The sequence below is a fragment of the Mytilus trossulus genome, chromosome 9 (genome assembly GCF_036588685.1).
Source record: "Mytilus trossulus isolate FHL-02 chromosome 9, PNRI_Mtr1.1.1.hap1, whole genome shotgun sequence".
NCBI classification, from domain to species: Eukaryota; Metazoa; Mollusca; class Bivalvia; order Mytilida; family Mytilidae; genus Mytilus; species Mytilus trossulus.
In genome coordinates, this window is record NC_086381.1 from 38,416,931 (window position 1) to 38,434,795 (window position 17,865).

General features: G+C 30.0%; 1 protein-coding gene across 1 annotated transcript in view; it reads left to right on the forward strand.

Moving 5' to 3' along the window:
- The window catches only part of LOC134684602 (heat shock 70 kDa protein 12A-like), a 34,846-nt gene extending 17,972 nt beyond the window's left edge, over nucleotides 1-16,874 (forward strand). Inside the window, exon 4 of the mRNA XM_063543901.1 lies at nucleotides 15,811-16,874. Within this exon, the coding sequence (XP_063399971.1) occupies nucleotides 15,811-16,874 (1,064 nt within the window). The remainder of the gene's footprint in view (nucleotides 1-15,810) is intronic.
- The last annotated feature ends 991 nt before the right edge of the window (nucleotides 16,875-17,865 follow it).

Consider the following 17,865-nt stretch of genomic DNA (forward strand, 5'->3'; position numbering starts at 1 on the left):
TTAAAACGCAGGCTAATTTTTAATTATTTTTTAAATCGTAGAGAACCAAGAAAAAAGGGGGAGGGTAATTTCCAAAATTCATGATTTTGAATGAAAAGAAGCATAGTACGTACTAATTTTCTTGATAAAATGGTATATTTTTTTACATTGAAACATAGAGCATAAAATAACTAAAGGCTGTTGACAAAAAAAAACATTAAAAGGAAAGAAACAAAAACACAGAATCAACGACAGACACAAACATAGCCAACCAAAAAAGCATCACATTCATGAAATAACTCAAATATTAAAACACACGAAACTGTCAGTGTTTCTTGAATTTTTTTTTTTCATTTTTTTTTTAATATTAACCGAAACACTACATTTTAAGGTCACGCAGAAGGTCAATCCAAAGAATCATCATCAGCTTGGTCATCTGCATCTATCGAATTATTATTATTATCAATTCCATCATAATCGTCGTCATCGTTAGCAATATCAACGATTTGATAATCCTTATATCTACAAGCTTTTGAGCATTTACATACAGCTATCTGTTCAGGATAAACCTTGTTGAACACATGAGCATCTTTCGTTGGCACAACCAGCTTTACATGAACAGCACATTAGAATTATTAAAGCATCTAACGCTGGTTGTTAGTCTAGCCAATTGATACTGATCAAATCGTTCTCAACAATCCAACCATGGTTGTTGGCAATAAACCAGTGTTGTGTTTAAGAGCAGATTTCCAAATCTTCGTCTGAAAGTTGGCATGTTTAATTTGCTTTAACATTGCATCATTTGTTGGGGCAGTAGATGAAAATGATTTTTTTTTTTGTTGCGTTTCAAAACGTTCTGATCTTTATTTATCGATATTTTTAATTTCGTAATAAAAGATATAGAACACCGAAAACCTCAAGTGTTTTGATAACTCTTCGCCAACCTCTTCAAAGGTTTTACCACGATGGATTAGACCTTCTGAAAACTCCACATAACGTGTCAAAAAACCGAATGCTTTTTCCTTTACCAGACAAAACGCTTCCTGAATCACAACCTGTATTGCCGTGAAATCCAAGCAGTTTTCTACAACATTCTCACCTTATTTCGCACACATTGATTGCACATTCAATAAACTGCATTTGAAAGATGTACCTGTCAGATTAAAAATGTTAGAATTGATATGCAACTGTAAAAATAGTAAGCAAATACTTCTACATCAGTGTCAGAAGGTTTTATAACAATGGAGTCGTAACTTTTGTCAGCTGCATGTTTTTGCATTAAGAAACATTTTGTTATCGGCTTCTTCCTGTTTGATTATAAGCTAAAACCATTCTACGCTATTTCATTTTCAACATATATTTTGTGGCACATACTTCCATGTGATACAAATAAATCAATACATTCAAGTGAAAATCTATAAGATTGTTAACTCTATTCCGAACCAACGAATTCAACAACAGCAACTTTGTTTCCCCTAACTAACAAACATTTCTTCCCTTCCAAAGAACACGATTGTGATGGTCTAGAACTTATCGCAATGGTTTGCCCTCCCAAGGACCTGCCGTTTTAATTTCTTTATGGATATTGTGGGATACTAATCAGTGTCCTCTTTTCGAAACTAAAAGGATGGTTTTTAAAATAACAATTGCCAAATCGAAAAAAGTGCTTGGTATCCTAGTAATGGATTGAATAACTGCCATGTCATCAAATATTCACATGCTTTCCTAAGGGATGACCCCTTTCTAAAAGACCATCCAGGACAGATTTTTATTTTTCATTACATGTGTACCACTGAAGTTTGCAAGAGCCATTGAAAGAGGACCTAATTCAAACTAGAGAACCTATCGTATAACCAACTATCTTGTCTGGGCTATGACAAGCAGGCGACATTTTTTTTCATCTGCTCTCAATGTTGTGTTGTTCTTGTCAGCCATTAACTGCTTGCCTTTTATTTCCCTTTTTAAAAATGTAAGACATGATTTTCTTTTGATTGTTTTGAAGATATTGGTTGACTTTTGAATAAGCCGTTCAGTAATGAAAATTTCTGAAGCAAATATTCCCTTTTCATACGCGTTTAGAAGGTCGCACATTAATTCCGAAGAAGCAACAGAACCCGAGAACAAGCCATATAACTGTTCAGATGTTTCAAATGGATTTGGCCAGCTTTGCAGTGTCTGAAAAATTTCATAACATCAGTTTTGTCTCGCTTTATTCAAGTTTTTCTAAGTTCTTTTTGTGTGGATGTTTCAGTGTTAACTATATATATCTGTTCCTACCAAATCTCGACATTTAAAGGATTTTGAAGCTCTTTCCACTGCTGGTGGACGTTTCGTCCCTGAGGGTATCACCAGCCCAGCAGTCAACATTCTGTGTTGACATGAATATCAATAATATGGTCATTTTTATAATTTTCCTGTTAATAAAACTTTGAATTGTTAAAAAAACTAAGGATTTTCTTATCCCAGACATAGATTACTTTAGCCGTATTTGGCACAACTGTTTGGAATTTTGGATTATCAATGCTCTTCAACTTTGTACTTGTTTGGCTTTACAAATATTTTGATATGAGCGTCACTGATGAGTCGTATGTAGACGAGACGCGCGTCTGGCGTACTAAATTATAATCTTGGTACCTTTGATAACTATTTCATGTGCATTTAACAACCAATGTTTTACAGAATCTTTATTTAAACTGAAACCAACAAAGCCATTTTTTTTTGTATCTCTTAGAACCCTAAGAACGTAAAAGTATGGCCAATTCCCATATCTAACTATTTGACGTTCGTTCAAATCGATGTTTGTCGATTGAATGACGTAACAAGCTTAAGTCAATCACTACATAGCTAAAACACAAAATGTTATCAAGCACACTTTTATTGAGTTCGATAGAGTGCACCTTTTCTGAACCCCCCCCCCTCCCCCTCAAAAAAAATCACCTTAATTTGTCCTTTTTCATAAATATTTCGTTACGTATTCACTTTATAAATTAATTTGTCTCACAAAAACATCATAAATCGACAATTAAATCTTTGTTTTCAGTTGCTAATTAAATGCTTATGTGTGAATACAGTGTACATATTATATACTGAATCAAAGACGGTAATGTGATGCTTTCCGGTATTTCACAAGTATTTGCACGTACATATATTTTATTAAATATTTCATATTTTAGACGATACATAAATACTGCAAATGATTTAAACATTGCATAATGATTAATTCTAAAGTTTAATTAACTAAAACGGGTAATTGTATAACGAATTTCTTTATGAAAGGAGAAAATATGCCTTAATTTTAACCCAAAAAATCGGATTGTTTGTAATGTAAAAAAACATTTTTTTAAAACAAAAAAATCTTCAGAGTTACATTAAATATGATAGTTTTGTATCTGTTTTAGTTGTTTACACCTGTACTTTAATTTTTTTTAATCGCTTTATATTAAAATTTTTAATTAAAAATTACTTAGTCGTGATTGCTAAATGAGGGGACCATTTAAAGGGACATTTTAAAACATCTTTTGAACACTTTTTTTTTAGTCTAACACCATGTTTTTTTATCAAAAAGATAATGAAGATGAATTCTATCGAAAAAAATCGCGGTACCCTGGGGTGAAACACAAACTCCTTAACTAGAGCGCATTTGAGAACTAGCTGACGGACTAATTGTCATATTGTTAAATTTTACCAAATATTTATTGCAACATGATGCAATTAAAAATTCTCCTAAACAAATACCTCTCAAGTATAAACCATATCATTATTCATTCAATTCGTCTGAGGGAAGTTATGTTTTTTGGGCTAAGGAAATTATCCTTTTGCAATGTATAAGAACATTCTCATTAGATAAATAATTGTAAGAAAAGAGGGACGAAAGATACCAAAGGGACAGTCAAACTCGTAAATCTAAAACAAACTGACAACGCCATGGCTAAAAATGAAAAAGACAAACAGAAAAACAATAGTACATATGACACAACATAGAAAACTAAAGAATAAACAACACGAACCCCACCAAAAACTAGGGGTGATCTCAGGTGCTCCGGAAGGGTAAGCAGATCCTGCTCCACATGCGGCACCCGTCGTGTTGCTTATGTGATTACAAATCCGGTAAATAGTATAATTCGGTAGGTCAAATACATGAAAGGGAAGGGGATTGTAGTTACGACGTAAGGAACATATCCGATATCATTTGTGAAACGGTTATTCCATAACGGTCAACCAACTCGTGATGGCGTCCGTAAAATTTACGAAGGGATGATTTTAACTTCACCATTTGGAACTCTTGGTTTAATAGCTTCCTTGTGAGCAGTAACCCTCTATCAAGAAAATCATGATAGGAAATGCAAGCACGGGAATATCGTATCAATTGGGAGATATATACCCCGTATGCAGGTGCTGCTGGAATGTTGCTACTTAGAAATGGGAAGTTCACAATTGGAAAGCTGAAATCATCTCTTTTGTCGTAAAGTTTTGTCTTCAACCGACCCTCATTGTCAATTTCTAGATGTAAGTCAAGATATGAAGCCGACTTAACTGTATCTGTAGTATCCTTTATCTCCAATTCGATGGGATAGATGCGATCCACATAGTCACCAAATTTGGAATTGTTGAGTGAAAGAACGTCATCTATATAGCGGAAAGTAGAGTTAAAGGATATTGCTAAATTCTTATCTTTCTTCCTAAGAAGTTCCTGCATGAAGTCAGCCTCATAATAATAAAGAAACAAGTCAGCAAGTAGAGGGACACAGTTTGTTCCCATTGGGATGCCGACAGTCTGTTGAAAAACACGTCCTCCGAACGTAACAAATATGTTGTCAATCAAGAAATCAAGCATCTTGATAATATCGGTTTCAGAGAATTTTTTGTTTGAATCAGAATTATTCTTTACAAAGTATGATTTATCCCTCCCTAAGACAAGATACTTGTATCTACGTTGGCCATTCTTTTTTATGAAGCAAAGTAATACCAACTCTTTTAATTTGTCTTTTAGTTTGGAATGTGGAATACTTGTGTAAAGGATAGAAAAGTCAAATGTTTTAATACTGTTACAAGATGAAAGAGAGTTAGATTGTATGTACTCTAAAAGATCTTTGGAATTTTTAAGTATCCACATCTGATTCACGCCACCTCTAGAATAGGCAGTTTCACAATAACTTTGAAGCCCGTCTTTGATTGCTGATAAAAACGGATGTTAATGATTTAGAAAGGGGTTTCGTGGAGCACTTGGAAGACCCAGCAATATACCGTTGTTTGTAAGGACACTTATGTAGTTTAGGTATCCAATACAGTGATGGAAGATCCAGTTCTTCATCTTTGGTTGAAATACCAAAGGAACAAAGAACAGACCTATGATTATCCAGGATTTCCTCTTTGGTAAGTGTCGTGAGGGTATATGTTGGGTTTCCAAGTGAATTGTCTATACCTAATTCGTTTATCAAGCAATTAATGTAATGACTTTTACAGATAAAAACGATGTTATTTGGGGCTTTGTCTGCGGGGACAACAACATGTTCATCATGGAGGTCAGATAGGTGTTCAGCAACATTTGGATCTTTGAAGATTGACGTAGCATGGACATTTATTTTCTTAATTCTGATTTGTATTAACGACCTCACTGCCTTAATCCATTCGGATAGACTGTCTACGTCTTCCTTCTCGCGCTTAGCCCATTGCCTGGCATAATCCTCGACTGAATCCATCAAAATTTTAAAGTTGTGTTTCCAATTGATGGATTTAGGCTCACGATATTTCGGACCTTTCGATAACACGTTTCGTAGAGAAGTGTTATTAACAATGTTAAGGTCACCGGTAATAACGTGGCCAGCAGGATTATATGTGAATTGGAAACTAGCACAAGTGCAATCAGGAGGTTTAGACTTGAAGTCGTCAATATTGAGATCCTGCAAAACGCGTTTGTAATTGAAAATTTTAGTTGCAATAGGTTTGGTATAGGTATAAGAAATTATTGGTACAGACTGGTCTTTGAAATAAGGAGGTATTTTCGATTGAACTAATAACTTGTCTAGTTACAAAGTCAGATCAATCCACCATTTTCTACATAATAAATACCTGTACCAAGTCAGGAATAGGACAGTTATTCATTCGTATGATGTGTTTGGCATTTGATATTGCCATTTAAAATACGCCATGAACATACGGATTTTTTTGTGTTATTAAAATTTGCTGTTACAAAATATTAGAAATTATTTTAATTTAAGGAATGTATCTCCCTCATGCAAAGCTCTGATTCCTTTCACTAATTTGGCTATACTTTTTGGACTTTTTGGATTATAGCTCTTCATCTTTTATATAAGCTTTGGATTTCAAATATTTTGGCCACGAGCATCACTGAAGAGACATGTATTGTCGAAATGCGCATCTGGTGCAAGAAAATTGGTACCGTTAATTTTATTAATTAAGAAATTTCCGTTGAGAGTTTGTTCTCATTTGACAGGAGTGTAAATGACCCCTTGTGACTCCTTTTATGTTTTATTTTTTGTATCTGTTTATTTTATACCACCAAATGTATGACTTAGGGATGTATATCTTGATCATTTATAAGATATTAGATTATTTGAATGGACAAATCATCGGTAAATGACAAACAGACGGATGATGACCAGGATTACAATATATTGAAACATTTGGGTTATAAAATCACCTCGGGAATGACGCTATATGTCAATATGAATATGTATGGCTTATTGTAGGGATCTCGACTATTTGCAAGACATTAGATCATTGGACTCTGGGAAACCTCTGGAATCTGACCTTTTTTATCATCGATATCTGTGTTGCGTGACAAACAGGAAAATATATGAATGAGTGTTGGGATCCAAATCATTCATAAAACAAGAAGATGTAGTATGATTGCAAATGAGACAATCTTAGGGATCAAATAACTCAGAACAATGAGCAAAAGCCCAAACCGCATAGTCAGCTTTAAACGGCCTCAAAATGACAAATGTAAAACAATTCAAATTAGAAGAAAAACTAACGGCTTAAGTTATGTATAAAAAATAAAACGAAAAACAAATTAGTTATCACATCAAGGAACGACAACCACAGAATAAGATGCTCCTAATTTCGGACAGGCACAAGCTATAGAAAGTGGCGGGGTCATATATGTAAGCGGATTTCAAACCATCCCCTTACCTTGTTGTGGGGGACAGTGATGTAAAAGAACATCATTTAAGAACGAACCATAAAAATCTGTTGCAAAAGGCTCAAGTCATCAGATGAATACAAATAGAAAAAACATATGTATTACAATGTATCACACCGCTATAAACCAGGTTCAGTTCATAATAAATGCCTGTAACATTTCAGGAATAGGGCAGTTGATGACCATTCTGTTGATGTGTTTGTTGTTTTGAGTTTGTCATTTGATTAGGGACCATCCGTTTTGAATTTTCCTCGGAGTTCGGTATTTTTGTGATTTAACTTTTAAGAACATAGAAGGGGTTTAAAACCTTAAAACCTTAAAACCATATATATAATTCAAATCTTTGTTTAATATTAGTAAACAGGAATATATATGGTTTAGGTGTAGGTATCACGATATTGAAGAATGTATTAGAACATATACTATAGGGGTGGAGAAACCTTTGGCACTTTATTTTATCAAATATTTAGGACATGACAAACAGGAATATTAGTACAATATATTGAATATATACAAATGACACGGAAAGGGGATGACCACTAGGGTCTTACCCTATTTATCGTTTAAATAATCATCTTTGCATCTAGGTCATGTGGGTCTTACCGTGTATATAATTAAAATCATCTTGACATGACCAGCCACAATGTATATGGTATAATGGTTATGATCATCCTTCTCGCATGATATATTAACTTTTTTCAAATGGCAAGTAAGAGGTTTAGTTAACTATATATCCAAGTAAAATTAACCATTTTCAGATTAAATCCGAAATATGACAGTTGATATCCATTCATTTGATATGTTTTACGTTTTGATTTTAAAATTTAAATTAGACACTTTCCGTGTTGCTAAAGACCACAACGACGATCTATACCAAGCATTTAGATAGAAACATCGGAGATGTAAATAACAATTTAGCTAGTTTTGCGTACAAATATGAACATTCCCCTAATTAATCCCTGATTTATCTAATAGAGTATAGTACTATACATATTTTTACAGAATATATAATGTAGTACTATACATATTTTTACAACATATACAATGTAGTACTATACATATTTTTAAAACATATATAATGCAGTACTATACATATTTTACAACATATATAATGTAGTACTATACATATTTTACAACATATATATATTGTAGTACTATACATATTTTTACAACATATATAATGTAGTACTATACATATTTTTACAACATATATAATGTAGTACTATACATATTTTTACAACATATATAATGTAGTACTATGCATATTTTTACAACATATATAATGTAGTGTTATACATATTTTTACAACATATATGATGTAGTACTATACATACTTTTACAACATATATAATGTAGTACTATACATATTTTTACAACATATATAATGTAGTACTATACATATTTTTACAACATATATAATGTAGTACAATGCATATTTTTACAACATATATAATGCAGTACTATACATATTTTACAACATATATAATGTAGTACTATACATATTTTACAACATATATATATTGTAGTACTATACATATTTTTACAACATATATAATGTAGTACTATACATATTTTTACAACATATATAATGTAGTACTATACATATTTTTACAACATATATAATGTAGTACTATGCATATTTTTACAACATATATAATGCAGTACTATACATACTTTACAACATATATAATGTAGTACAAATGTACTATACATAGTTTTACAACATATGTAATGTAGTACTATACATATTTTACAACATATATAATGTAGTACTTTACATATTTTTACAACATATATAATGTAGTGTTATACATATTTTTACAACATATATAATGTAGTACTATACATATTTTTACAACATATATAATGTAGTACTATACATATTTTACAACATATATAATGTAGTACTATACATATTTTTACAACATATATAATGTAGTACTATACATATTTTTACAACATATATAATGTAGTACTATACATATTTTTACAACATATATAATGTAGTACTATACATATTTTTACAACATATATAATGTAGTACTATGCATATTTTTACAACATATATAATGCAGTACTATACATATTTTACAACATATATAATGTAGAACTATACATAGTTTACAACATATATAATGTAGTACTATGCATATTTTAACAACATATATAATGTAGTACAAATGTACTATACATAGTTTTACAACATATGTAATGTAGTACTATACATATTTTACAACATATATATATTGTAGTACTATACATATTTTTACAACATATAGAATGTAGTACTATACATGTTTTTACAACATATATGATGTAGTACTATACATATTTTTACAACATATATAATGTAGTACTATACATATTTTTACAACATATATAATGTAGTACTATACATATTTTTACAACATATATAATGTAGTACTATACATATTTTTACAACATATATAATGTAGTACTATGCATCTTTTTACAACATATATAATGCAGTACTATACATATTTTACAACATATATAATGTAGTACTATACATATTTTACAACATATATATATTGTAGTACTATACATATTTTTACAACATATATAATGTAGTACTATACATATTTTTACAACATATATAATGTAGTACTATACATATTTTTACAACATATATAATGTAGTACTATGCATATTTTTACAACATATATAATGCAGTACTATACATATTTTACAACATATATAATGTAGTACAAATGTACTATACATAGTTTTACAACATATGTAATGTTGTACAATACATATTTTACAACATATACAATGTAGTACTTTACATTTTTTTACAACATATATAATGTAGTGTTATACATATTTTTACAACATATATAATGTAGTACTATATATATTTTTACAACATATATAATGTAGTACTATACATATTTTTACAACATATATAATGTAGTACTATACATATTTTTACAACATATATAATGTAGTACAATGCATATTTTTACAACATATATAATGCAGTACTATACATATTTTACAACATATATAATGTAGTACTATACATATTTTACAACATATATATATTGTAGTACTATACATATTTTTACAACATATATAATGTAGTACTATACATATTTTTACAACATATATAATGTAGTACTATACATATTTTTACAACATATATAATGTAGTACTATGCATATTTTTACAACATATATAATGCAGTACTATACATACTTTACAACATATATAATGTAGTACAAATGTACTATACATAGTTTTACAACATATGTAATGTAGTACTATACATATTTTACAACATATATAATGTAGTACTTTACATATTTTTACAACATATATAATGTAGTGTTATACATATTTTTACAACATATATAATGTAGTACTATACATATTTTTACAACATATATAATGTAGTACTATACATATTTTACAACATATATAATGTAGTACTATACATATTTTTACAACATATATAATGTAGTACTATACATATTTTTACAACATATATAATGTAGTACTATACATATTTTTACAACATATATAATGTAGTACTATACATATTTTTACAACATATATATATTGTAGTACTATACATATTTTTACAACATATATAATGTAGTACTATACATATTTTTACAACATATATAATGTAGTACTATACATATTTTTACAACATACATAATGTAGTACTATGCATATTTTTACAACATATATAATGCAGTACTATACATATTTTACAACATATATAATGAAGAACTATACATAGTTTACAACATATATAATGTAGTACTATGCATATTTTAACAACATATATAATGTAGTACAAATGTACTATACATAGTTTTACAACATATGTAATGTAGTACTATACATATTTTACAACATATATAATGTAGTACTTTACATATTTTTACAACATATATAATGTAGTGTTATACATATTTTTACAACATCTATAATGTAGTACTATACATATTTTTACAACATATATGATGTAGTACTATATATATTTTTACAACATATAGAATGTAGTACTATACATATTTTTACAACATATATAATGTAGTACTATACATGTTTTTACAACATATATGATGTAGTACTATACATATTTTTACAACATATATAATGTAGTACTATACATATTTTTACAACATATATAATGTAGTACTATACATATTTTTACAACATATATAATGTAGTACTATGCATCTTTTTACAACATATATAATGCAGTACTATACATATTTTACAACATATATAATGTAGTACTATACATATTTTACAACATATATATATTGTAGTACTATACATATTTTTACAACATATATAATGTAGTACTATACATATTTTTACAACATATATAATGTAGTACTATACATATTTTTACAACATATATAATGTAGTACTATGCATATTTTTACAACATATATAATGCAGTACTATACATATTTTACAACATATATAATGTAGTACAAATGTACTATACATAGTTTTACAACATATGTAATGTAGTACAATACATATTTTACAACATATACAATGTAGTACTTTACATATTTTTACAACATATATAATGTAGTGTTATACATATTTTTACAACATATATAATGTAGTACTATATATATTTTTACAACATGTAGAATGTAGTACTATACATATTTTTACAACATATATAATGTAGTGTTATACATATTTTTACAACATATATAATGTAATACTATATATATTTTTACAACATGTAGAATGTAGTACTATACATATTTTTACAACATATATAATGTAGTACTATACATATTTTTACAACATATATAATGTAGTACTTTACATATTTCACAACATATATATATTGTAGTACTATACATACTTTTACAACATATAATGTAGTACTATACATATTTTTACAACATATATATATTGTAGTACTATACATATTTTTACAACATATAATGTAGTACTATACATATTTTTACAATATATAATGTGGTACTATACATACTTTTTATAAAGTCATAAAGTTTTAAAGCAGTTATTTAGTCTTATGCAGGCGTCATATGGTCCCGAAATTAGGACAAGACACGCGTTAAAGAAAATATGAAAATTCGAGTATGATCGCAAAACCATTTGCTGAGGGCATCATAATCTATCGTATGTCGGCCAGTTGATTTTCAGGCACCAGGTTCTAGAGCGATGCCAAAATCGTTGGCTAGCCAAAACATCTCATATAGACAATAAGTGAATTTTCCCAAATTATGAAATTCACTATCATTATTAATGGTTAATCTGTTTTCAGTAGAGACATTATTAACTTACCTAAGCAAGACAAATAATAGATGTTTTACCATTCAGATAAAAATCGTAAAATTCACGTGATTCCAAAATCCAAAAAAAATACTCGACAGAAAAGTTAAGTCCTAAACATATTTTGACATATATTTTCACTGTTCTGAGCTTTCCTGTTGTGAAACAGGTCTGGTACCTGTTGACTGTTACTTTAAATACTGTTTGTTGATTTCAAAAGTAACTTTTTTTTGTCTAGGTTGTTAGTTTTAAAGAAAAAGTTATATACTTTATTTTGTTGTAATCGTTTCCCAAGACACCTTAATCTTTTGCATTAAAAGATAAACATTACTTGATGAAACATCCATGTCTACAGCACTTGATTCGTGACCGAGGGCTGTATGAACAATAAAAACTTTTTTCATCAAATTGCTATGAAATTTATTAAAAAACAATAACGGTAAAAACTTTCCTGCACCTACTGTTAAAAATTTACTAAAATTTGGAAACGTATTTAAAATGTTGCACAGAATTGATTCCCTTATTTATATAGTATTGAAAATATAAACTTACCTTGACAAATGAATGTGCCAGTGGTAAATAAAAAGAAACTAAAGAGCATTGATTTTTTTTTTATTTACAGAATAAAAACAATTTTGGAGAAAATTTTCTAATTGTTAGTATTTAGTTATTGGAGTACATATATGTTTGAATCATTTTTGATATATTGAATTCTAATAACTTGGTTTTGAGTTTAAAAGTAAGATAGAAAACAATTAAAAACCAAATGTTCACAGAACAATTGAAGGTCTTTCCACATCAAAGAAATTTTGAAAAGAAGCTAGTTTCTCAGGCTGGTGCTATTACTTGTAGCTTTGATAGGCTTTAAAGTTAACTCAAGGAGGTAATGTGCTACTTCCGGTATCAAATGATAGCTTATTTCACTCTGATTCCAGAAATATATATAGTTTCTATATACTTTAATGTGTACAACGTAAGCTAATTGGCAACTGCCGGTTTTTCAAAAATTATTTATAGTCTTAAGGGATAAGTTTATGTACTTTTATACCAAAATATATGGATTCCGAGTACTTTTACATGAAAAAATTGAAAACATGTGTACTTCCGGTTTTCTCAGAGTCACTTCCGGTTGTGATTTTTCAAGGTCATATGTCACTTATTCTTTTGTTAAAAGTCGTATGGCTTTATAATGAACCACGTTGAAGTTGTATTCAAATAACCTTATAATCAGACATTTAAGGGACATTAACTCCAGGAAGATGTCATTTTATGGTATCAGAACAAATTTAACATATCTTTAATACCATCTAGCATTTCTTTTGAATTTGTTCTTTTATATATATATCTTTTAAGGTGTTTGAGAAATTGCAAAATCATGAAAAAATTCAAAATTTTGAACTTGACCTTAACCTTTGACCTTGACCTCATTTCCTAAGTTAGGACACAGGGACGTCAAATAAAAAGATTTCAAGGTAATACGGTTTAAGGTTTATGAGTTAAAAAAAAACGATAAATTAGTTTTCTAAAGGTAGATAATTCCTATAAGATTTCATCGAATCGCGACGATCCAAATTAGCCAAAAAATCCTGAGGATGTAACAAACAATGTAGAAAAGAACTTTATCGATATATTTTTTTGTTACGAATGAGATGCACTCACTTGATAAACAGTGAATATGGAGATAACTCTTACAAAGAAAATTGTTCGGTTAAGAATGGATCAAAATGTAAAGCGCATAAACTGTATGATACTATATAAGAAATATCTAAGAGACATAATGTGAAGCAAAAACTTTACCGACAACAAAATTTGACAGAAGAAAAAAAAATAGTAAGAAGAAGAATTAAAAATCTAGAACGACAAATTAAGCTATGACCTTGAAATCAATTTCAAGGTCATCAACCAAGGACCTCAAATCAAAACACCATAGGTCTTAATTATATGTTGTTAATCAGTTATATCACCATACGCATGTTTTTAAATACAAGTGTGAAAAACGGTTAATGTATCCTTGCAATCAAAACGTATGTGTTACAATATGTCGAAACTAACAATTGATAAAAAATAATGTGTCGATATCTTATACGTTTTTTGGAAATGAGTGGAAATAAGCCAAATTCAAAAATCAAAATATGACCTTGACCTTCGACCTTGACCTACTTTTTTTTTTACCAAGGACCTCAAATTGTGGATTCTAGTCTCAATCACTTGTAGATTACGAGATAGAAATACATTTCACTTATATCAAATGCATAAGGAGAAATAACTCTGAAATTGAACACCTATATTGCTTCGGTCAAAATAGGACAAATCATGCAAAGTATATATATTCAGCTATTATATATATAAAAAAATTGTCGTAATCTACTGAAGCGTATCAGGGACATGATTAAAAATGGCTGTAAACATCTTTTTTTCAAATTCGAGATTTTGACATTTCAAATCTTGAAATTTCGACTTTGTAAAAGATAACTATGGTTTACGAAAAATGGTTAAAATTGACTTTAAAGGACAATAACGCCTAAAGGGGTCATATGCCCATTTCGGTCATGTTGACCTATTTGTATATCTTACTTTGCTGAACATTATTGATTTATACAGTTTATCTCTATCTATAATAATATTCAAGATAATAACCCAAAACAGCAAAACTCCTTAAAATTACCAATTCAGGGACAGCAACCCAACAACGGATTGTTTTGCTCATCTGAAAATTTCAGGGCAGATAACTCTTGACCTGATAAACAATTTCACCCCATGTCAGATTTGCTTTAAATGCTTTGGTTTTTGAGTTAAAATCCAAAAACTGCATTTTACCCATATGTTCTATTTTTAGCAATGGCGGCCATCTTAATTGGTTGACCGGGTCACCGGACACATTTTTAAAAATAAATACCCCAATGATGATTGCGGCGAAGTTTGGTTTAATTTGGCCAATTAATTTTAGGGGAGAAGATTTTTGTAAAAGTTAACGACGCAGGACGACGACGGACGACGACCGCCGGACGCAAAGTGATGGGAAAGGCTCACTTGGTCTTTTAGGCCAGGTAAGCTAAAAATGTCTTTACATCACTTTCACTTGTATTTTGTTTTAGTAAAACAAAACCCATCACTTTAGATTTCAAACCAGGCGACACAAATTTCAAAAACCATATTTAATGATTTTTTTACGATCGACATTATAAAATCTGTATACGGTCAATACAATTTGATAGCAAAAATAGCACAGTTGCTGTTTAAATATATATTTGTTTTTCCTATTTATCTTGCACATCGTTTAAGAGTTGCATTGACATTTTATACATATCAGCAAGATCGCCAATTTAAATATTTGTTACCTTAATCTAATTATGTTTTAGGTGGAACAGTAGATATAGCCGTTCATGAAAAATTAGGAAAAGGTTTTTTGTGTGAAATCCATCACGCAACTGGTGACGACTGTGGAGGGCATTCTGTAAATACTAGTTTAGTTGAAGAATTCAGAAAAATCTTTGGTAAGCCTTTAATAGATGACGTAGAGAAGATCCACCCATTACAATTTTTTAACATCCACAGGGAATTCGAAGCAGCCAAAAAAGTTTATGATCCACTTGAAAACAGCGGAATGCAAATGAGGATACCATATTCTTTCTTAAAAAAATTATGTCAGAATATGAATCAAAACGATTTCGAACAAATGCTCCTGAATAGTGAACATGGTGACAGAATAACTATGGACGACGACTTTGTGTTCATGGATCCAAACTTGGTAAGTCAACAACTCTTTGAACCAACAGCTAAAAGAGTATGCGAACTCATCAGCCAAATAATATGTAAGGTGGACGATTCAAGGCTGACAAAAATTCTTTTAGTCGGAGGTTTTGCAGATTCGAAATATATACAACATGCCGTTCGAACGAAGTTTCCAAATATGAAAGTTATTGTCCCAAAGCATGCGAATCTTTGTGTTGTAAAAGGCGCAGTAATGTTTGGTCATTCGCCACATTTAATTTCTCATCGAGTTTCAAGATTCACATATGGAACAGAAGTGTCCGCTTTATTTGATAATGAAAAACACGATCAAAAGCGAAAAGACATTGTAGATGGAGAGAAGAGATGTACTGGCGTTTTCAGTATTTTTACCACTGCTGGAACAGTCTTAGAGAGGGATACAACAATCGAAAGGACATACTCCACAGTACAAAAATATCAGAAGTCTATTGATCTATCAATATTCATGTCAACCAAAGAACACCCAATGTACATCGATGAAGAAGAATGTACAAAAATAGGAAATTTCCATTTAAAACTAAAGCAACCAACTGAAGAAAAAAGATCAGTACAGGTTACTGTTGTATTTGGAAATACCGAATTAAAGGTTCGTGCCGTTGATAAAATATCTGGAGAAAATTGTGATGCATCTTTTGAATTACCACTCTTCTAAAATGAACTGTTACTTTAGCTTATAAGAGCTTGTGTTATATGTACTTGTTAAATTGTCTCTAAATAAAACTTTGAACTCAATTGAATTGGATTAACAAGCCAAACATATCAGGGAGGCCCCTCATGGAGGGGGGGTCCTAGTAATCACATAATCACCATTTTTTGCCAATATAATCACATAATCATTAAATATTTGCTTATCTTTAGTAATCAAATAATCATAAACTAAAAATACAATCCTAGGTAATCAAATAATCATGAAATATTTGGCTTAATAATCAAATAATCATTAAAAAAAACGGCCAAGTAATCACATAATCAAAAACCCCATGAGGGCCCTCATCAGGGTAGGTCAGAAGACAAAAGTCTATGACTGCCAAAGTGTTGCTTTCCAAGGCATAGGTCAAAAGATAAAGACATTTTTGCCCGGTTATGGTTCTTGCAAACAAAAACATTAAATTGGCATTAAGGTGAAATTTGAAGTCACATGAAGGTCATCATGATACAAGACACATACACCCATAACTATTCATGCACATGCTTAATGTCTAAGGCCTAGATCAAAAGACAAAAAAATGATGGCCCATATGTTCTTTCAGATCGTATCTTGCTCTTATTTGTTGAAGGTAGGGGCACATTGAAATCTTGTCTTGAAAACAATCTGACCGGTTAACTGTTATCTATACTATTAAACGAGAAGACATCATTTTGGGTGTCGCTTCTCTTCTTTCCACAATACATTAATCATCATGCCTCTGTGTCCTATATGTACAGTGTATAAGCGCATGTGTCATCCATTCATATAATTATTCAGGTTGAGTTATTTTGTGAGAAAAACGAGAAAAAAGTTGTCCGGATATGTTTCCGTCATAGGACGAAATTTTTAGTCAGATTAGATTTCCGGTATGCGTTTTTCTGTATACTTTGAACATATATATATACTACGAATAAAGTGTATTTTCTGTCTGATATCTGTCATTGAACGAAATTTT